Source organism: Pocillopora damicornis, chromosome 12, assembly GCF_964200805.1.
Source record: "Pocillopora damicornis chromosome 12, jaPocDami1.2, whole genome shotgun sequence".
NCBI classification, from domain to species: Eukaryota; Metazoa; Cnidaria; class Anthozoa; order Scleractinia; family Pocilloporidae; genus Pocillopora; species Pocillopora damicornis.
The window spans coordinates 21,097,992-21,118,935 of record NC_142681.1 but is presented as its reverse complement, the minus strand read 5'-3'; the positions used below and the strand labels follow the sequence as shown (position 1 = coordinate 21,118,935).

General features: G+C 35.7%; 3 protein-coding genes across 3 annotated transcripts in view; 2 read left to right on the top strand and 1 right to left on the bottom strand.

Moving 5' to 3' along the window:
• Positions 1-461: 461 nt before the first annotated feature.
• On the bottom strand, positions 462-2,050 carry LOC113665194 (uncharacterized). The gene has a single exon (XM_027180861.2). The coding sequence runs from the start codon at positions 1,940-1,942 to the stop codon at positions 1,253-1,255; it is 690 nt and encodes a 229-aa protein (XP_027036662.2). The 5' UTR covers positions 1,943-2,050; the 3' UTR covers positions 462-1,252.
• Positions 2,051-2,682: 632 nt separating this feature from the next.
• LOC113665185 (uncharacterized) lies at positions 2,683-8,657 on the top strand. Its single transcript, XM_027180849.2, has 13 exons — positions 2,683-3,096; positions 3,219-3,330; positions 3,829-3,922; positions 4,071-4,125; positions 4,470-4,610; positions 5,104-5,181; positions 5,268-5,350; positions 5,758-5,859; positions 6,375-6,520; positions 7,033-7,204; positions 7,704-7,816; positions 8,231-8,315; positions 8,492-8,657. Exons 1-13 carry the CDS (start codon positions 2,985-2,987, stop codon positions 8,558-8,560), a joined length of 1,362 nt encoding a protein of 453 aa, XP_027036650.2. The 5' UTR covers positions 2,683-2,984; the 3' UTR covers positions 8,561-8,657.
• Positions 8,658-10,445: 1,788 nt separating this feature from the next.
• Positions 10,446-20,944, top strand: part of LOC113665172 (ubiquitin carboxyl-terminal hydrolase 32) — a 20,732-nt gene continuing 10,233 nt past the window's right edge. Inside the window, exons 1-19 of the mRNA XM_089190521.1 lie at positions 10,446-10,678; positions 10,781-10,908; positions 10,997-11,102; positions 11,233-11,351; positions 14,315-14,480; positions 14,800-14,931; positions 15,644-15,751; positions 16,128-16,237; positions 16,321-16,395; positions 16,929-17,012; positions 17,169-17,230; positions 17,360-17,465; positions 17,773-18,072; positions 18,421-18,561; positions 18,973-19,209; positions 19,602-19,673; positions 20,097-20,178; positions 20,562-20,642; positions 20,909-20,944. The exon at positions 20,909-20,944 is cut by the window's right edge and continues 103 nt beyond it. Of these exons, the coding sequence (XP_089046647.1) occupies positions 10,621-10,678; positions 10,781-10,908; positions 10,997-11,102; positions 11,233-11,351; positions 14,315-14,480; positions 14,800-14,931; positions 15,644-15,751; positions 16,128-16,237; positions 16,321-16,395; positions 16,929-17,012; positions 17,169-17,230; positions 17,360-17,465; positions 17,773-18,072; positions 18,421-18,561; positions 18,973-19,209; positions 19,602-19,673; positions 20,097-20,178; positions 20,562-20,642; positions 20,909-20,944 (2,203 nt within the window). The 5' untranslated portion in view covers positions 10,446-10,620. The remainder of the gene's footprint in view (positions 10,679-10,780; positions 10,909-10,996; positions 11,103-11,232; positions 11,352-14,314; positions 14,481-14,799; positions 14,932-15,643; positions 15,752-16,127; positions 16,238-16,320; positions 16,396-16,928; positions 17,013-17,168; positions 17,231-17,359; positions 17,466-17,772; positions 18,073-18,420; positions 18,562-18,972; positions 19,210-19,601; positions 19,674-20,096; positions 20,179-20,561; positions 20,643-20,908) is intronic.

Here is a 20,944-nt window from a genome sequence, read left to right as displayed (position 1 = left end):
TGACTTGGAATAAAATCAATTGCAGTGAAAATCAAGCCAATCAAAAGGGACTTGGTCATCACTTTATGATTCTCAACATGGCAAAACTAACATATTTATCCCTCTGAGATTTATAGATTTACTCTAATTAATTTTGAGACCAATCAACATTCTCACTTTCTAAGTAAGGAGGGAGGACAAGGCTCACATTACTGATGGTAGAATGTCTAGTGGCCTGAAAGAAATTTATTATTTAGCACCACACAAACAATGGTAAAACCATTTTAAATTTGTCAATTTGCCAAATTGTACCCTGTACCAAGTTTTATCTGAAGGGAAATGCTATAAAACTGAAAATAGAAGTATTACTGTTGCAGTTCATTTAATTGATATCTTGTTTCATGTATTTGTTGATTAGTTCTGTGCCTCTCATCTACATTTGATCTGATGGTTAATACCACAGCATCAGGTGGTACAACAAATTGCCATATTCAAAAATGAGGTTCTTTATTAACATTTCAGGGACTTTAGGAAACTGGTATCATATAGGATAAAAAGTTACATTAAGAATAATTTATTAAATTTAGGAGTGGTTCTGTAGGCAAAGCTTTGAAATGTCACATGTCAGAGAGCTCATTGACAAGCTTAAATCCAGTGATAATGGGAATAAAAACAACCACCTGATCTTCAGAAGTCTCTCTTGCAAAGTCATGGTTCAAATCCCGTGACAAGTGGCTAAAGTTGTAAAAATATCACTTGAAAAAGGTGAACATCTGGAGTAAAGTTTAAGACTTGTGGACTTCAAGGCCCCACTAGAAAAATTTATTTTTCAGTTCTCATCATTCCAATAAAAGCTGAGCTTTCTTTTCAAACGTTGAACTTTTTAAATGAACAAACCCAACATGACACAAATGAGAACAGACTTGTAAATTTAGGAATGGATTTGATAGGAGGAGAGGGGAGGGGATGAAGTATCCATCAAAGGTAAGCTTTCCCTCATAGATGATGTAGCATGAATCAAAAGGGCTGATTCGGTCTACTGTTACGATTAATTACTCCTCATGCAAAGAAAAGGAAAGTAGCCATTGGTACACAACATGGAACATAATTTGTCAAAACAGCAGAACATACTTTGAGCTACTTTGTTTTTAACTGCCATTTCCATATCAGTCGTGGTATTAAAGTTTACTCTTTGTTACTTTGTACTTCGGTTACAGTTTGCCTTAAAACCTTTATCTGCCCTCCAGCGTTATATCCACGATTACCGCTAATGTTACTCCGCCTTCTTGCGCTTGGATCGTCTCTTAATGCAAGGTGTTATGAAAATTACCCGGGGTGGCGAACGAAATTTGACTCTTCTTGAAACTTTCTTTCGTTTGATTTTAGAGCCAGTAAATTTTCTTTTTCGCGATAGTTTCAAAATTGTTTTTAACGCTGTTGTATTCTCTCCAGTGTCAAACTGATCTTCTTTGTCTGACTCAAGATCGCCAACTGGCAACTGAAGCTTGGTTATCCGCCGACGTTTAGAGGCAGAGTCCGCCTTGGCCGGTTTCTTTTGAAGGCGAGCACTTTCTTGAAGTTTATTTGCCAGCGAAGAAATCGTTCGCAACTTTGCTTCTTTTGTGATGACAGATTTCTGCTTGTCCTGTTGTTTCATGTCTTCCATATCTTTTGTTTTTAATCCTTTGGAGTGCAGTGGTAATACGAATGATCCGTTTAAACCAACCCCACTGTAATGAACAAGTAGACCAGAACTCAAAGCCTCCCTGAGGGCGGATTTCACCACTCCATCAGCTGGTGAAGGCAAAATTTTCACACCATTCATTTCATCATTTAACTTATCCTCTAGATATTTCAAAATATTCTTGGTGGAGGCTCCATGATCCTTTCCTTGCAGCATTTTCACGGCTTCGAGAACGTGTGGGATATAATTTTTCTGGCGTTTTCTTGTTGTGGGCGACATGTCTGAGCACCACGTGCATTACAATTTCGAATGGCGCGCTGGTCATATGACGTAGGACGTTTATCTTAATGACGTCAGGTGATGATAATTTTATTTTGCATAAGGAGCACTGACTGTGATTAATTATGCCCATCATTAGATAATTAGTCGATGATTAGGATAACTGTCTAATTCAGAAAACGGTGAACATCGAAATTATGTCTGAAGTGAAAGCCAGTTTCATTTATGACAAATTGGGATTATTATTGTTATTGTTTGTTCATTTAGTGGGGACACTCACTCTTCAATTGTTTTCTATATTCTGTCTTTATTCATCGATCAAGTATCTAATGAGTTGCTAAAATCATGTTACTTGATTACAGTACGTACTTTCACATCGATTAGTAGTCCTACAGCAATATTACTAACTTTGGTACAAGTACTTTTATTTTCAGTACACTACCCTGTCTATCAATGTGGTTATTTTCAATTCTTAATCGACGTTAAATGTTAAAAATAAACTTCCCTAGATAAAAAGTCAAGCAAGTTCAAGAGGGCTGACTTAACGAACAATTTTTTATTAATTTTTAGCATCGGGAAAGGCATTGAGAACAAGAATGTAGATGACTTGTAATTTGCTGTGTGACGGATATGAGTATGGTGAATTCCAGTTTTCCGTGAAGTTCATCACACTTGACATGCTTTCTACTTGATTTTCATAATCTCGTCATTAACGTTATTATTACTCAAACAATAGAGTTTATTGCTGTCGGAAATTTACATCAGGCCCCGGTTGTTCAAAGGTTGGATAACGCTATTCACTGGATAAAACTCTATCCAGTCGATAACGCTATACGTTTTGCTATCACTTATCCGCCGGATAGCGATTTATCTGTTGGACAGCGCTATCCTCCTTTTTATATACAACTGGGCCCAGAAGTCTTCTGATAAGTGCTCTATTTTAATGCCCATGATGCACTGCAGTGGTGAGACTGAACACCGGCACATTTTGAGAAATTGAGGATCACAGTGCAGTGAGAACCGTTGATCTCCCAGACGGAAAATGCCGTCAGGACGACAAAGGACTTCAGCGAATGCTCTTGACACATCTGCTGTGACGTTGAACGAAAAAATCCTGAAAGAATGCCATGATTTGTACACGGAGAAGGAGAGGGGTAAAGTATCTGCCAAAGTGGCCGAGTGTTTTTGGTGTCGACGTGGACAAGTCCAGCTGGAATTTATTTTCGAGGAAACCCATGAAACGATGGTCACGATTTTTGTTACTACTGTTTCTTAGGTCTTATCACTATTGCGAGTGGCTTGGGATTAAATTTACTGGCTCCAAGAAAGAAGATTACAATCTTGCTACTTGGAAACCATTCTGCAGGGAAAAGTTCTTTTATCAATTGGTACGTAACTCAGCAATTTATTTCAAGATTGAAGTATCAATTCTTGCTCTGTCTGCTGTACATTTCTTATAACTTTAGCATAAAAATTTGGTGTAAAATCGAACAGTTGCAAAGCTGATGGTTTTTCTTCTTATTACCGTTCTGCTAGATAAATGTGTTCATGTCGCAAGGGGAAACTCTTTTTGATAATTCCTGTCTCCATTGAAAAGAAGTGGAGATCATGGACGATCTGTATTCATTTTCACTCTTAACTTGATTCTGGCAACCTCCATTAAGGGTTATGTTAAAATGAAATTAATTAAATTAATTAATAAACTCAATAACTTCATTCAATTTATAATTAAGACAACTGAAAAACAGAGAAAAGAGATGAGGCAGAAAACTTTAAAACAACAACTTTGTTATAGTGCTTACAGAAAGATTGGCTGATTGATTGAATGATACATTGAAAGGTCAAGTTAAGATTTTTTGGAGGGTTCATTTTGTTCATAAAACCAGGTATGTAGAAGAGCATGTGCAGAAGACTGGTGTTGCGATAGAGACCCAAGGATTTACTTTTGTTACAAGTGGAAAGAAACGAGAATCACTAACAGTAAGTTGACTTTTTCAAATTAAATTGTTTCTTTGTTGCTGTTGCTAAGTTTGTTTTTGATGTAATATTTGATGCATTAGTTTCTATTTAAGTATCAGTCTATCTTTATAAATTTTGTAATCAAGTACAATATTTTTGTCATAAACAGGGAAATGCCACATTGCATCTGTATCCTCACTTCAAGTCATTACAGGATCTTGAAGGTGAATAGTGCAACACCATTTTATTTATTCTGATCAGTGACTACACATTTTTAATTTCTGTTACCTTGAGAAAACATGGCTTAGTTTGAGAGCTTACAAAATAGTTCAAATTAAAGGAGATGTTGTAGAATGGAAGAATTTTCTGTCCAGGAAAATGATAATTAGTGATGTCAGGAGTATGCAATTTGTTTAAAGCTCAGAAATGATGCCTGCCCATGAAATATTTCAAAAGGAGAAAAAAATTAACTTAATTTGAAAATTTTCAAAATAGATAATGCATTTCAATCAGCTTTTTGTTAAACAGTCTTCACTTCTTGTGTTTTGATTGGTATCTTTCTCAACAGGTGTTGTAGATTACTTGACAACTGAAATTTCTACGTCAAAGCAGAAGAAATTTAGCCTCGTGACTTTTGTTGATACTCCTGGCCTTGTTGATGGGGACATGAAGTATGCATTTGATGTGGATGAGTCTATCCTTTGGTTGGGTGAGTTTTGAATCCATGCCGACTTTAAGATCTTAACACCAGGTGTTTTAGCAGATTTTTCAGATATTCTTGTTACTTGCCTTTACAAATCTATCGATCTTTTCATCTTTGGTAAAAAAAAAAAAGCACTGCAGTTACATGTAATTAGACAAAATCATCCGATATGCTAAAGTCCAGTCCAGCCCTCCCTCTTCTATGGCATTGAAGAGAAAAAGATTACATCTCAGTGGCCTGAGAGGAGCTTTATGCAGCTATTAAAAAATGGCCAGAGAGATCAAGTTCTAAACAGTAAAGTGTCATTTCTGTTCTTGATCAAGTGGTAAAAAGTTTTACCACCTGGTTTTCCTCATGAAAGCAAATCACAGACTCACTAAGAGCATGCAATATCAAACATAGGGTCATTAGGGTTTACACACAGTTTCCTTCCTTGTATTTGCTCCTCATTTTCCTTTTCCTTGTAGTAAGACTCTGTGCATATTTTGTCTTTCTCCAGGTGATCTGGCTGATCTGATTTTTGTGTTCTTTGATCCAATTGGGCAAGCTCTTTGCAAGAGAACTTTAAATTTAGTTGGTAAGAAACCCACATTTAAGTCATTACTATGTCTATTTTTACTCTTCAGTTTTGTCTATAATTAAATGACTTGTGTTTCATGTTAGAAAAAATGAATGAGAAGCAAGGAGATCGAATCAGATTTTTCTTGAGCAAAGCAGACACTGCAGGACATGAAAGTGACAGGCAGGTATGCCAAACTGATGCAATGATGCATGCATTATCCAAAAAAATATATGGAGGCTATCTTGTGTTTTGAAATAAATTTTACTGAAGAGTTGCTTTTAAATTGCTTTGCAAAGAAACATGGCAAGTCAGTACAATAAGGATTTTATTTCATAGAAATTAGCCTCCTTGTAGATTCACCCCCAGGAGTGGTCAAAAAGGGATTTCTCCTCACCATATCAACACGTTTTCAGGTAGAAAAGTTATGAAAAGATAGAAAAATACCAATCAGGGGTTATTGTTTGATTCAGCATCAGATTGTTGAAACTAAAGTTCTAAAAAAAATAGTGTACAGCATCTAATAGAGAGAATTGATGGTTAATTCTACTTTTTTTTTCTTTTTTTTTTTTAATTTCTTTTGTTTTTGAGTAGAAAGTGTTAATGCAGATAACACAGGAGCTTTGTAAAAGGCCAGGACTTAACAAAGCAGGATTTGAGATGCCGACTATTTACATTCCCTCGCTACTGGACAAGGTGAGGCGCAAACAAATATTCTATGACAAACTCTGAATTAATTAACATATTAAGTGTTAACCTAGCATTTCCCATGGGAAACTTGTATTAAATTCACATCTTAAAAATCACTAAATAATTTGTCTCTAAATGAAAGAGAAAGAACCATTACAACTTTGATTGACTACAAAATACATCTAGTGCAATTCTCTGTTTAACAATCTTGTCAATCTAAATGTTAGGGTATTATGACCACATTTTCATAGTGGAGAGATTTCTTTAGGTAAAATGTTACCATATCTTCTATGAATTACTGAAAATTCACACTTCAAAATTCCAGTCAATACAGACACTGAAGCAAAACCTTATTATCAAAGTATTGGTATTTGTATTTGTATGGATGCTAACAAAATGTTGCAGATATGTATCTACCTATGCAACAATTCAGTCCTAGAATTTTGCAAAAAGTAGTATAGTACTCCTTTTGCCTTGAATTTCTTTGGTCTTTTTTATTATTTCTGTTAATTCTTTTGTAGCCAGCTAAATGTGCCAATCAAATAGAAGAAGTCTGTAAAGAAATTGAAAAGACAATTAACCAAACAATACAAAACACCCTTAACACACTGGAAAAAGACTGTGAGAAAATTGCGGACTTGGTGGATGAAAAACTTAGTCTTGATACGTGAGTAGCAATAGCTATCTTTTGCCACCAACATGCAAAGAAAGAATTTTGTTTGTACTTTCTACAAGACCTGCTTTATTTTTTGCTTTGTTTTGGATATTCAGATCCCTATTTAGTATTCCTTCTAAGAGAGAGATTTACTACCTGGGCATAATATTCAATTTAGTGTCTAGAGGGATCCAAGAGTGCATTGATTTTGCTTTACTTTGCTCTGTAATTGATCTTAAAAACTTTTGGTACCCTTTTAACCAGGATAAAAACTAACAAAGATTAAAACCACCACAACTAATGGTCACTCACATGTTTCTGTGCTTTGTGTATTTTGCTTGGTTTTTCTTAGAATTATCACAGGCCATCTAGTTTTTTCTTTTGTTCTGACTGGTGGGTGTGATTTCTTTGGTTTTGTTCACAATCCACTCCAAAATGACTGCTCTCAGATATATTATTACCAACCCTTTCACAAAACACGAGATAAAAAGTTGCAAACTCTTCTTTGTTATCTTTCTTAACAGGGAGGCTTGTTCGCATAATATCTGGGCAAGATTGAAAGGTATATTTTTTGGTTTGTTGGGTGTTCTTCTCCCTTTTGTTTTATTGGTTAACTTCCTAGCAAGTAGCAATGCAAGAGAAACTCTGTATGGACTGGTTGCAAAAGAAAGGGCAGAAAAACTCTTTATTTACACTGTGAGTACTGTTTCTTTTTTTGTAGAAGTTACTTACAGATATTGAGCTTGGGAAAATTAGGGGGCCTGGGTATGAACTTTCCCTCAATTATAAGATGTGTTGTGTATTTTGTTTTTGTTGGCATGGCCTCAGTAGTTTACATGTAATTTTCAAGTGAGACTTAAGCGACTTTATGGTTTTCTTTCTCATCCACTTGGCTCCTCCTTGTAGCAAAGAGTAACTCCTTTTTTTACTTTATTCATCTTTGGCCTGGTGTGCTTAGTACAGGGGCATAAAGAGTAGTAACTGATTATAAAAAAAGAGTAAGTCAGGGACAAAAGGAGACAGTTTGAAATTATTCTTTTTGAAATTAGGGGAGAGGCAATGGCCTTAATTCATGTGTTCACACAGTATAGACTGTCTAAAGCAACAGATTAATGAGATCTCCAAGTCAAAGCATTTCTCTAAGTCATAATAAAATTATGAAAAAGGCTGATGTGCGAAATCTCTTTACTCTCAGGCACCTGTTGAAAAAATGTGGCAGTCAATCCCAGCTCAGCATCATAACCACACCCTCATAGGAATGCTTTTGTTCTCAGTTTTGCTGCTGATTGTTGCAAAGCTTTTATCCAGGTGGGTGTCAGTTGACTTTCCTAATTTGAAACCTTCACTTAAACTGAATTACTGAAGTGCTGGAGTTGATTATACCTTGCTGCAACCCTCGTGAAAGTGGAAGACCTGTTAGGAATCTCATATTTTATGACATAAAGGAAAGTTGAGAGTATTGGAATTAAGGGACTTCCTTGTACCAAATGTGCTAAGCACATAATGAGAGACTAAACTGATTTGTAACAGGCATGTTTTCAATTTGGTTTTGTTTTACTCTCCACCTTGTGTCAATTGGAGAGAGAAACAAACAGGAGTGATGGCTGTTTTCTGACAACTTCTTGTCCAAAAATTTCTATCTGCATGTGTGTATGACTCAAATGTTAAAGTAATTTTGTGCTTTACGTTTAGTTATGTTTGTCTCCCTTCCTTTTGCTCTAGACTCAAACCAACACTTTCACGGAAACAGAAGAAGACGTTATTGGAGCAAAGGTCATACGTCCAAGGATATGTCAAAGGTCACAAGGTGGGTTAGAAAAAAAAGCAGGGAAAACATAGCGGATGATAACTAACGGTGTTTTATTTTCTATTAAGAGAACTGGCACGAAAGTAGAAACCGTTATTTGACCTGTGTGCATCATATGCGAGACTTTAGAGAATTAGTTTCCCTGACTGAATACTGAAATGTCTTTGTAATTTCAGGATCGGCTCTATGGGGAATACCTGCAGCAAAGTGTTGGTTCTCATGATTTTGATTCTGTCAAGTTCTGATCAGCCTCTTACTAATCATCAGATGTGGAGACCTAACTAATTTAAATATTATAGCGATCGTAAAATACTCGTAAATAAACTTTTACACGAAAAAAAAGACAGAAATATAATGTTGACTCAGTGATTCCAGATTGGAACAAGGTAGTTTGGTATTATACTGATACATGTAACTTAAACTGGCCACCGTCTAGAGTTAAGACTACAAAACAGCTATTACAAACGGTATTCTTAATTCCGCCCCTACCCGCCTCCTGTAGTGAACATTAAGGAACAGGCTTTCTCTGACACACCTTCGTTAGATAATGAGCAAATTTCCCTGGCACCCGAGCAACTCTTATGGGGATGTTTGCCCATTACTATATTAAAGTAGAATTAGAGAAAATTCTGTAATCGTGGAATTATTTTCCACAGCATCCCTTTGGTTGAGTTTAACGCTACATGTGGATATGGCCGTGTTTCCTCTTTTCTTTCTTGTCTCTTTTTACGTTCTTTCTCAGTTAGAATGCATTCTTACCTAGTTAGAGTGCGTTCTCTCTTTAGAATGCATTCTTTTGTTGTTAGAGTGTGTTCTCTTCGGTAAGAGTGCGACTTTTATAAAGACATACAAGACCCTGCCCCACAAAAATATAGACAAAATATGGTCGAGGACTGGATCATGGTGACATGCTCACTATATGTTTTTGTGTATTTTGTGTGTGTGCGCGTGTGTGTGTGTTATGGGGGATTGTATCTCTCTTGTGAGTATTTAGTGTGTTCTATTCGGACCACTTTCCTTTCCTTTCCCTTCCCCACCCCCTTCCCCCCTCAAAAAAAGAAAATGCATTAATGTTCAGTCTTCTTATCAAGGATACCTGAATCCCACTTGAATGGTGGAAACATGAGCCGCAATTTCCTTCTCATATCTCCTTGTGATTTAGAAGTCGTAACTTGCTTGAAATCAGAACTCTTTTTTGAAGTGAACTTCATGTAGAAACAGTACTAGGTATCACTTGTATACAATATTGCCCCTTTGCGCTTCTTACTCTTATTCTTGTCATGACACTGTTCCCACGAGAATCTTACGAGAATCAAACAGGTGGAGTCAGCTGTCCACGGTGGCACTTTGACTTTCATTTTGGGCTCTACCGTCTCGATGTTTTGACGAAGAACTGTTGGAAGTATGCCGGCATAAATTACTGGGCTGTATAGAAGTAGCGAGCATAGCCACGTGCAACCGAACCTATCAAAATGAGCGCGCCACTAATGATTAAATAAAAAACGATATGTGCATTCGGTGTATAGTCAATTATTTTGCGGTCTTTTGAACATGTAACTACTCGGTTTATTTTGAAGTAATAAAATAGGCTTTTTAGCCCAAACTTTTCGTTACAGATTTGGCGTTGACTTTCCTTTGTTCTACCGACCTGCGAAAACGTAAATTAGCCACCGTAAAGGGTAAAAAAGCTGACGTTTCGAGCGCTGACAAAGGGCTAACGCTCGAAACGTCAGCTTTTTTACCCTTTACGGTGGCTAATTTACGTTTTCAACTCAGTTGTCAACACTAAATTACCTGCTATACTCTCCCACCGACGCAGCACCACAGTTTCTTTAGAAACTTGCCCCTTTATCTATTTGCTCTTGAAACTGTCATGATGTTAAGGAAACACAGAGATGATGTAACTAAGGAGTCACAGTGTTTTCATTGTCCCACCCCTTCGGAGGGAAACTTGTTGCATCGGAAAAGAGCAGTGAAGGGTAAAAAATATAAACTTCCTTGATGGTGAGATATACATACACTGTTTCATAAAATCGCCAAAAATTTTGGGAGACAAACCTGAGTTCTTAGAGTACAAAATTATTGAAATCTCCCGCGCAGTTATATTACCCACAGTGCAACAGTGCTTAGAAACACGAAGCAGTTGCCGAAGCGAGGCTTTGAACGTCACGAGCAGGAATCAGGAAGGTGTGTGAGTGTTTTTATCGGGATCAGGAATTTGCAAGGTGCTATGTTTATTAGTAACTTTGTTTATCGGGACTACGACAACCTCGGAAAAATGTAGGAGCTTATACACTACTTCAATATGGGTCTTAGGGAGTCAAAACTTTGCTTCCTCCCTTATGAGGAAGCGACGAAGAGAGGTAAGTTTTCTTGTCACGATTGAAAGACCTGTTCACCAGGTTAAGTAAGTTTCGATGCATGTTCCAGCTGATTTTCGTTTTGTTTGTTTGAAACTCCTTCAGTTACAGACGATGAAATGCAACGACTTAGACTGGCCTTCAAACGATGTTCCGGTGTCAGTGGGTTTATGCCCCAACCGGTGTTTACCCGTGAAGTTCTTGGTGATGGTGTACCTAACAAAGTGGCTGAGGTAAGGGAATTGCATCTTTACATCGGATTTCTTCTTTACCTTAAGCTTAAATCTTAAACCCTAGAAAACATTTCCTTTTGTGTTTCAGCAAATTTACACAGCGTTTGGTGGTACAAACAAGGGAATGACATTTCGCGATTTGCTCTGTGGTCTTGTGCTTCTAACCCGGGGCACACGCGAAGAGAAGATAAAATGTAAGTTTGTTATATGTTTGATGTCCAAACAGTTGAATTAATCATTACTCTTTTTATCCTGTTTGATAATCCACCGCCAAAGATTAGTGATCTTTTGTCTTGTTTTTTTGTCTCTTGTTTTCCCTTGCAGTTATTTTCAATATTTATTCGACCGACGGAGCGTTCGTGTACAAAGATAATATGGAAAGTTTGATCCTTGCTTGTGATGGAGGCAATATTCCTCAGCCGGTCGTGGAATGCTTCTCTGAGGTAATACTGGTTTCGTTAGCAGCGTTCATGCATGAGATGTAGGATTCCATTTTTAGTTCGACATGAAAACCTTAAAAGTGTCTTAACGGATGAAATACAATAAGATCTTGATTTGTACTTCTGATATTTGAAGTGTACCAAGTCCGCTGAAGCCCAAAGGTCAAGCTTTCTTGAGAAATTCTTTCCACGAGGTCACCAAGATGTCTTTAACTGAAATTATTTTTCCAAAATATGTTTCAAGAAGTATTAAATTGTGATGGCATAGAACAGATTCCATCTAAGTGGTTTCTGTTGTATTACTTGTGATACTGAATGCCATTCATTCATTCTTCTTCCTGGAAACTCTTCTGAATATTGGTGCAACTACTTAGATAAACATGTTCTCTAGCTTTATCCATGTATCAAATATGGCTGGTTAAGATTTTAAGCAATAAGGTATTTGGAGAGAGCAGTTCGTAAATGGAGTCATCTTTTAGAAGGAGAAATGTTGGCTTTTCTGTGTTTTTAATGTGTATTTTACCACACTTTATGAGAAATGTGATACTATTGGACAGATGAAAGATATCAGATTACCTATAGTAAATGTGTTACTCATGCTATGAAAATGGTGGATAGTTGTTCAAGAGAAAATGGAGTTCTGTGCGTTGTAGCACGATCATGGTTATTGTTCCTTCAAAACAAGAGTGAGTGGAAAAATTTTGAATTAATTATTGCTTGAGGTGTTGATGAATTGCACCAAACATTTTGATTTGAGTAGTTCTTCAATGGCAAGCTTTGTTGCAAGATTCATGATTTGTTGAGTGTGTTGATTATATTTTTCTGGATTGAAAAAATGGTTTGCTCAGTGCTATCTCTAGATGAATGTCTGATTAAAATTAACTATGGATGATTTTGTGTATGTTTTTGATGCCTGGAGAAAGTGATCTTGTGAAGTCATTTTTGTTTGGCCAAGGACAAATTCAGATACCATCACTGACATGTTTATTTGATTTTGTTATCTGGAATGAATGAGTTATGGAGATAAGTTAATATGATGTAATCTACTAACATTGAAAATATATAAAGTCAAAGGAACAGTTTAGGTCTTGGTCCCCGTTTTTGTCAACAAAATAAACAGGTACCACTTAAAATGATAATACGTGCAAAGCTGTCAATTTTTTCTTGAATACTGCATACATGTGTTAAATATTCAATAGTGACATCTTGTTTGCATCTACTGTATTTACTTGTGTATAAGTTGACCCCTGTTTTTAAGTTAAAAAATTGGGTTTTTCATCATTTGTAGTCAAAGAAGTAAAATTCAGACAGATAGAAATTTCCCAAAAGTTAATCTCTTATTTCTTGGAATGTATTGAAAGCACGGGGAATTAAAAAGCTGCAGAGCAAAATGCAACCAAGTGCTTTGAAGTTTATCAGCACTTGTTTATATCACCACGATTTAAGCACACAAGGACACTTTGATTTATAGGAGAAGTATTTTACCATATTTTGTAAGTCACATTGAAAATGAAATCTTCTTGCATTTAACAAACCTTTATCTTAATGTTGAGTTTGAAACGAGATTAATTTGAGTAAAGTGAAGGAACACTGAATAGCTTTGAAGGATCACACGTAACAAGCAAGACCATGTGAGACAAAGGCATTTGCCAGGTTACTAAGTTACTGTAATCATTCAATGAAATCAAAAGTTCAGCACTGTAAACAACAGCCAAGCTGTTAGAAAAAATGTGTGTTCTACAATCCGAAGACACAATATTAATCAGTTCTAGTAGCTTTGTGTTAAGCCACTCAAAATTTATTATTCCAAATTTTTTTTGTGAATGAGGAATGTGCTGAAAAGTGATAAAACTCAAACACAATTCGAACTGGTTTTATAAACTTGGTTTTTCTTTGACTTCAGACAATTGTTATGCTAATTTCTTGGATTGCTTGGGTCAGGTCTATGTGTATGACTCGTGTATAAGTTGAGGGTGATTTTTTGGGCTGATTTTTTGGTCCTAAAAGGTCGACTTATACATGAGTAAATATGATACATCTACTTTTATTACTTTTATTACATTGGTAATAAAAATATATTATCAAAATTACATTATTACATTTTATTACTTTTGTTACTTTTATTATGTTGGTAAAATCTGTACAGACATTATACCAACCAACTCATGCATAAAATGAGAAGACTATATGAAGGCTTAAAATTTTATTAAGATCAATTTTGATCAAGAAATGGGCCAGGAATATTACACAATAGTGCAAATAATCGTGAAAGCTGATTGCGGTAAAGCGATTGCATAACACTCAGTAAGTTGTAAGATGACATGTTATCACATACCAGGTGAAAAAAATCTTTAGATTCTCAGTCTGGATTTTGTACCCACTCTGCAGTCTGCCGTCTACATTTTGCACCTGGTCTACATTTTGTATCCAGTCTGCAGTCTGTATTTTGTACTAACAAGTATCCATGGCACCAATAAAGTTTATTTTTGGTTACAGTTAGTCGCACAACACACACAATCTACCACAAAATATCTGTGTGTGAGTTAATTTAACATTTTTGTTCTTTTCTGCATTAATATTCTTCTTTTCTTTTGTAAAAATGTAGACATCACTTACAACGTTCCAATTAATTCACCCATCCCCAAAAAATAACTCTTGCATGCATACCGTGCCTATGTTTTTCTTTAGTGTTCAAATGTTTATTTTTGTTTACTTTGTATTTTTTAAGTTTTTTCCCCTTTTTTAGGTGAATTGAAATTGAAATTGGTTCATTGAGATTTTCTTCACTTCTTTTTGGTGGGTGATTGGTGCTCTACAACCTGAGCTGATCAGTATATATTTTGGGCAATTTAAGGCAAAACTCACTTACCTCAATGTAACCAATCTCTACACTTTCCCTTGCAAAATAAACACAAAATTTATTCAGGTTAGTATCAAAATACTCAATGATTTTTTTCCTTTTGCAGTTTGATAGACTACCATTTGAGGAGTTTTCAAAGTGGCTTTTAAGAAATCCAGATGTGACTACGCTTACCAGATGGTTGCTCATTGTTAGTAATGGTTGCAGTATCCAGTTAACTGATAGCAGTGAGACTCCAACATTTTACCAGACACTTGCCAGTGTTACCCACTGTAAGTTTTACAGTTTGATACAATGAGAATTTCTAGTTAACAATAGTGATTTATTTGGTTGATGTATTGGAGTTTTATGGGAGGTTTTTGCAAGCTGTGAGTGGGTGGGAGAAATCTCTGTGAAATCCTGAAGTTACTCACCCCACCCTAGAGATGTTCAATAGGATAAAATCTGTGCTTGTAAATAATTCATCAACTCAAAGGCAGTGTTCATAATTTTTTCAAATATGGGCAGTTTCAATTCCTTTTTTTCATAACTCATTCCTTGAAGAGAGAAATAATGATTTCTTAATTTAAATTTGAATATTTATTGCTTCAGTACAAGAGGCAGATATTATGGAGCTGGAGAAGAGATATTGGATACTAAAGGCTGGAACAAAAACTGGAAAATTTGATCTGGATACATTCGCACCACTAGTATCACCACCCATTCCAAAGTGTCTATGTAAAGGTTTGTGTTGAATCCATGAGTGTTATTACTTATTTGGAATGATACAATGTCATATCAGTAGTTTTTTCCCTGGAAAGTCATATTGAATCTAAGAACTTAACAGTTATTGTGGTGGACTGTTTTCTTCCTTCAAATTAATTTTCTCTCATTTTGGCAGTCTGTTGGTTTATTTGTTTTTGTTAGTTTGGGTTGTTTATGAGGTAATGGCTTGGTAGCACAAGAAATTTATTTCAATTAGAATAAAATTGAACCACAGTATCTACATGTTATGGTAAATATTACAAGGATAAAACAAGAAGTGCTAGGAGTTATGACACTTAATAAAGACTACTGGCCACATTATACCAAGTTTAAGACTTCCACAACTAACATTGAGTCATCAGGTGTGAGTGAACAAAACTTGTTGGCAATATTCAATGGCACTTTGAATTTTTTTTAATCCTAAAATTAGACATATCTTTACCCAGAGGGGTAATTTTGGTTATTGCCTTAAGCTTTTAGGAAAGTGTATTTTAGTTTAATTCATAAATTCCTCTCAAAATTTGGGTTTAAACACCCTTCCCTGTATCCCTAAGAATTCGTTATAACATCCCAAAATTTAGATATTCTACTAAAAGTTTATGTTTTGGAAGTCTGATATCATTTGCATCCTTTTAGAAGTTCTAAAAAGTATGGAATTTTGTGTAATTTTTTTGTAACATTCTTATCCAAGGATTGTTTAATGCTTTTGATGAAAATCAAGATGGCCACATTGATTTTCGTGAGCTAGCATGTGGAATTTCCAAATGTTGCAGGGGATCCAATGCTGAGAGGCAAAAATGTGAGTAACTTTAAAGGTATTAAAATTATTTCAAGTACATTTTCCATTCAGAACTCAAACCATCTGGTGACTTGTAGTGGGTTTTTTTTCAATTATGTTGTCATGACTTCAGATGAGATGAAAATAATATCTGAGTCAGAGATGGCCATTCAAAAATTAAAACTAAATGATTGCTTGTTGAGAAATCTTTTAATCCGCCACAGTGAACTCCTTTCAATGTTGGTGAAAAATGAAGATTGCATACATCATACGTCCTTGTACTAAATGGTGTCTTCTTGTGTAGTGTTGTAACTTAATTGTTTGAACCAAAAGTTCAAAACTCCTTTAAAACAGGCAACTGTATTTAAGTTGTTAACAAATTTATTTTTTCCATTAGTCTGCTTTAGGGTATTTGATGCTGGTGGAGATGGCTTTCTGTCAAGAAGTGAAATTGAAATAATGTGCAGGGGTTTAATTGACATCAGAAAGGAAAATGCTGGAGAAAAGGTAATACAAGACTAGTGGAATATTGAACTGGCCAACATAGTACTCAGGTTATATCTTTAATGTTATTTTTTGTGGGACCTTAGGATACAAGTGCCATCTGGGACAAGGATGTGTCATTGATGGCAATTGAAATCTTGAGTGATTGCAGCAAAGATGAGGTAAAGTGATCTTGTTTGTTACAAGTATGTAAGCCACCAACAGGATTGTTGAAAGCACATTTGCTTCAGGTGTTGACTTGATTTTATCCAGAATTTCTATTTCTAACATTTAAAGGAACATATAAGATACCTCACCAGGTTTCTTATTAGGAATTCTATAATTCTCTGGCTAATATACAGATTTCTTCAGCTTCTATAGATAAATTTCTGGCTTAATATGATGCCTTGACTTTTTTCTCCATACGATCTGGAGCTTTTGCATGTGGTTTTTTTTGTCTATTTATACTATTTTCCTGCATTTTAGTACATTTGTAGCTGAAAACCCTGTTTAACTGAACACAGTAGATATAGCTGTTGCTGTTATGTTGTTTGGCTACAGAAACATTTCTGTTGCATTTGTTGTTCCACCAATATCTAAAGTTAGATGTACCTTGTGTTTAAAACATTAATTGTGTTTATCTTCCCTGGGGTGATTAATATATTTGGGGGTGATTAATATATTTGGGACTAAACAATTTTCTGTCTGTGATTAGGATGGTCAAATTAGCTTAGAAGAGTATAAGGAGTGGGCATCTACACATAGATTTTCCCATCTGTTTCCCAAGTTATTGGTCCAGGTCAGTAATGTTTGTAAAGTTATTATATGCGATCTTACCTTCTTGTATGGTAATGTTTGGGTGTCCAAAATGTTGTGGTATATTGATTCTCACAACAGCAGCTTGTTTGTGCAAGTTGACTGCCTTACAATTTGATTTGTATATTATGTTTTGTAGGTATGTCACATTGTTTTGGGGCTTAGACCAATCACTAGAGAAGTAGAACTTCAAGTTGTGAGGTTTGTGCCACTGTTTTGAGATAGAAATGTTTTTCCACTTTTTTACATGTCTTTCTTGAGTAATTCAGTTCTTTAAAAATTATTTCTATAATACTGGTTATTCAAAGGGTTCTGTTATTGTTTTTACAGAGGTTGGCTTGAGCGTGAGTACCAGCATGACCTCAATCCTGGTACCATTTGGTATCTTGTGGCTATTTCTTGGTGGCGCATATGGAAAGAGTATGTCAGTTATCAGGTTTGTTAATGTATTCTGTAAATTATACCCAACTAACAATACAATCAAAGGTCTTTTAATCAAAACTTGTAAGCAGACAGCTTGATGGAGGTCACCTTATTAAAATCCCATGTTTGGAAATTACCCATTGTAGACATTGCTGTGTTCAGTCTAGCCATTGTTTCTTTTGTTTCTAGAGGAGTCCTCCTCAAGGAGTGGTAGTTAAACCTTCAAATGACCATCCAGATGGTCAGCTTGTTTTCTAGAATATTTGGTTAGATTAAGTTCCACATAATATCTGCATACCACTTTTATTGTCATTTTGTAGCCTTACATCAGACGGTCATCTACAGGGAATCTTCGCAAGAATGGTACATTGCCAGCAAGAATAAACCAAGTTCATAATGCCTCCTCTGGCAACCAAGGACAAGCTTGGAGTGGTGACTCTGCTTTAAAAACAAGATCATTGGGACGGCGTGAATCTCATCCAATGTACAACCAGAGTAGTAAGGCAGTAAGTCCAACTGGGACAATGAATGGTCACTGTTCACAAGGAGCAGTAGCATTAGGTACACAAGTGCCTGGTCCTGTTGATAATGTCCCACTTGTAGAACCTGATACAAGAAAGGTGAGCTTTGACATCTTTTATTTGGTGCTGTAAGCTTTTTTCTTTTAAAGTTAAGCCACACACATGATAAGGTGGTGAATTGTTTATCCAAGACTAAATAGATGTACTCTTTTAGGTAGCATTATCTGAAAAAAACTGTTTTGGGGTGCTTAACTATGTCAAGAATTGAATGAGGAAAAATCTTGCTAACAAACTTCTTAAACATGTTGAATTCAACTGATTAGCCTCTGATTAAACTAATGTGAAGAATCTTTATGTGTAATGATATTGTTCTTAACAGGAGTAGATGACAGTGTAATCATTAATTCAAAGAATGATTTAGTTACAAGAGTACATCTGTTGCTCTAGGTCATGATTTTAACTGGCGAAGGAGGAAAGTTGAAGCGTAACATTCCTTTATGCAGAGGAAGGGACTTTGAGATCATACCAGAACCTGTTTGGAGAGCTCTTCAGCAGTGGTATGGAGGTGGACCAGCTCTCCCAAGAACGGTAACTCTATTGTTACTTAAATTATATTATTAGTTGTCTTCTTGATTGTGGTGTCACTCAACAATCTTACTTATTTGGTACTGTATCACTTGTCTGCATTTTGCAACCATAAAGAACTCATATTTTTGTAATTAACCAATGAATTTAATTTTTTATCGCACAAGTTTGTGTCCTTTTTCACTGTACACTTACATAATTTATATGATCCCACAAAAAATTGTAGATTGATGCTGCATTCTACTGTATGTAATAGTGCTTCTTTATTACTCATCAAAAATCAGGATAAATATTAACAGGAGGAGGATTAGTGGATTTTTTTCTTTTTTATACTTGTTGTGCATAACACAGTTCAGTTATGGCTAATATACACTTTTTTACCATGCTATCATAAATGGTCTGCTTGTTAAACAGGTCATAACTCCTACAAATGGTGATCCAACCCCAGAATTAGAGCTATACCCAATAAGTCTGCGACTGTTTCGACATGCACCTCCCCCTACAAGAGGTGGAATTACAACATGGACTGGGGTTGGATTTGGATTAAGTACGTTTGGTTTTGGTACCAGTTCTCTTACCACCCCTCATGCCCCACCCAAAAGGTACCTGGCATATGTGGCATCTTTTAGTCGGATGAACACATTACAACAGGTTAGTTGTCTTTTGACTGGGAAGTAGTGGTATTTTCTGGTGTTTATGTAAGTGGTACCTAGTAGTTGATGTCAAAGGCACCAAACAGAGCAAGATCTGAGGCAATATTTTACCCCCTGGCTATTGTGCTTGTGATGTATGATGATGATTGGTGTATGGAGGATTGTCTGGCTGTAAAAAAAACATTCAGACCCATGAATGTGTGTTTGTCCTATCCATGCATCATTTAAATTTCACATAATTTAGCATATTTCACACTTGTACATCACTCATCTATTACACACCACTTGTGTTACTGTCATTCACACTTGTACATCACTCATCTATTACACACCACTTGTGTTACTGTCATTCACCTGTAGATTATTTGGTTTGGTATTTATTACTTTCAGGTGTATGACTATCTCTGTGCACGACTCAGACTCCGCATAGAAGATATGAGACTCTGGAGTTTGGAAGATGAGGTATATATAAAGTGGAATTGTTCATCAACTAAGTAAATGCCAGTCTAAATGATCAACTGAACAACTGATTGAGCTTTTCATTTACTTATGGAATTATTTTCTGGTCAATTGTTTAACTTGTTATGCAGTTAACATCTGTGCCTTGTCCTGAGAAATTAGAGAGATTTATTTTTCTCTTAGAATATTACATCTGGCAATTTAAATGACAAATATGTTGTTTTGGGGGGAAAAAGACAACATTGTCATAAACATGACAGTAATTCAGTGAATGTTATGTCAGACCTGCAAGATAATTTGTATCCAGAATGTCAGTATCCACTTTGTGATATGAACAGTGTGATTTAAGTTATTTTTATAGGCTTTTCTTTCTATATTAAGTTACTTCAATTCATTGACAGAATTATTTTTTTATTGTTTGCACAGAATAAACTACGGCTTTTAGAAGAAGACAATTCTTCTTTGGAGAAGTTAGGAATCACTGACAACCATGCTGTTCTTATTGAAGGTTTGTCACAGCAGCAGTCTAATTGTTTGAAAGAGTTAAGGAAACAGATGACATGTTCTCAAATAAACCGGTAGTAGTGTCAAAGGAATTAGTTGTGATGTTCCGTTTTCCCTCTCAATAGTCATCTTTCTTGATCAACACAGGTCCAAAAAAACACAGGTATCCCCTTTTTTGATTTCTCCACTGCTTGTTCTTGCAACTGCTGATTATGAAAGTCTCATACTAAGCACAGGCCTGCTTAGGTAGATCCCAAACTGGACTCCACCCCTGCAAGGATCTGGAGTGAGACTTGAGTTAATTTGTATTTATTTTAATTATTATTATTATTATTATTATTATTATTATTATTATTATTATTATTATTATTATTATTATTATTCTAGTTCGAAACAGAGATATGAGTTGGCCAGAAGAGATGTCGTCCTTGGCAAACAACAGAAGTCTTAGGGAGAAACTCAATTTAGGTAGGTATTAACATGCAGTTGAAAAAGTCTCAGGGAGATCAATGTTGCATTTAAGGGGTGTCTAAATTTTTCGTATTATTTTCACAAATGGTTATCTGTGGTGGAAAAAGTGACTTTGGACAGAAAAGGGTTTTGCAGATCTTTTAAATATGCAAAGTCAGCAATATAGGTCTTCTTTGAGACAGCACACTTGGCATTAATGTACATGTTGTATATTTTGTTTTCTTTGGAAAGCACTGAATCTGTTTTAACATTTGTCCCATCAGAACCAACAGAAAAAGGAGCCACAGGCCTCAGTAACT

Bases quoted from the DNA above. Each gene is read 5' to 3' on its own strand.
- LOC113665194 (XM_027180861.2), bottom strand. From the start codon at position 1,942: ATGTCGCCCACAACAAGAAAACGCCAGAAAAATTATATCCCACACGTT.
- LOC113665185 (XM_027180849.2), top strand. From the start codon at position 2,985: ATGCCGTCAGGACGACAAAGGACTTCAGCGAATGCTCTTGACACATCT. The intron at 3,097-3,218 runs GTAAAGTATCTG...ACTGTTTCTTAG, and splicing joins GTACACGGAGAAGGAGAGGG to GTCTTATCACTATTGCGAGT. The intron at 4,126-4,469 runs GTGAATAGTGCA...CTTTCTCAACAG, and splicing joins GTCATTACAGGATCTTGAAG to GTGTTGTAGATTACTTGACA.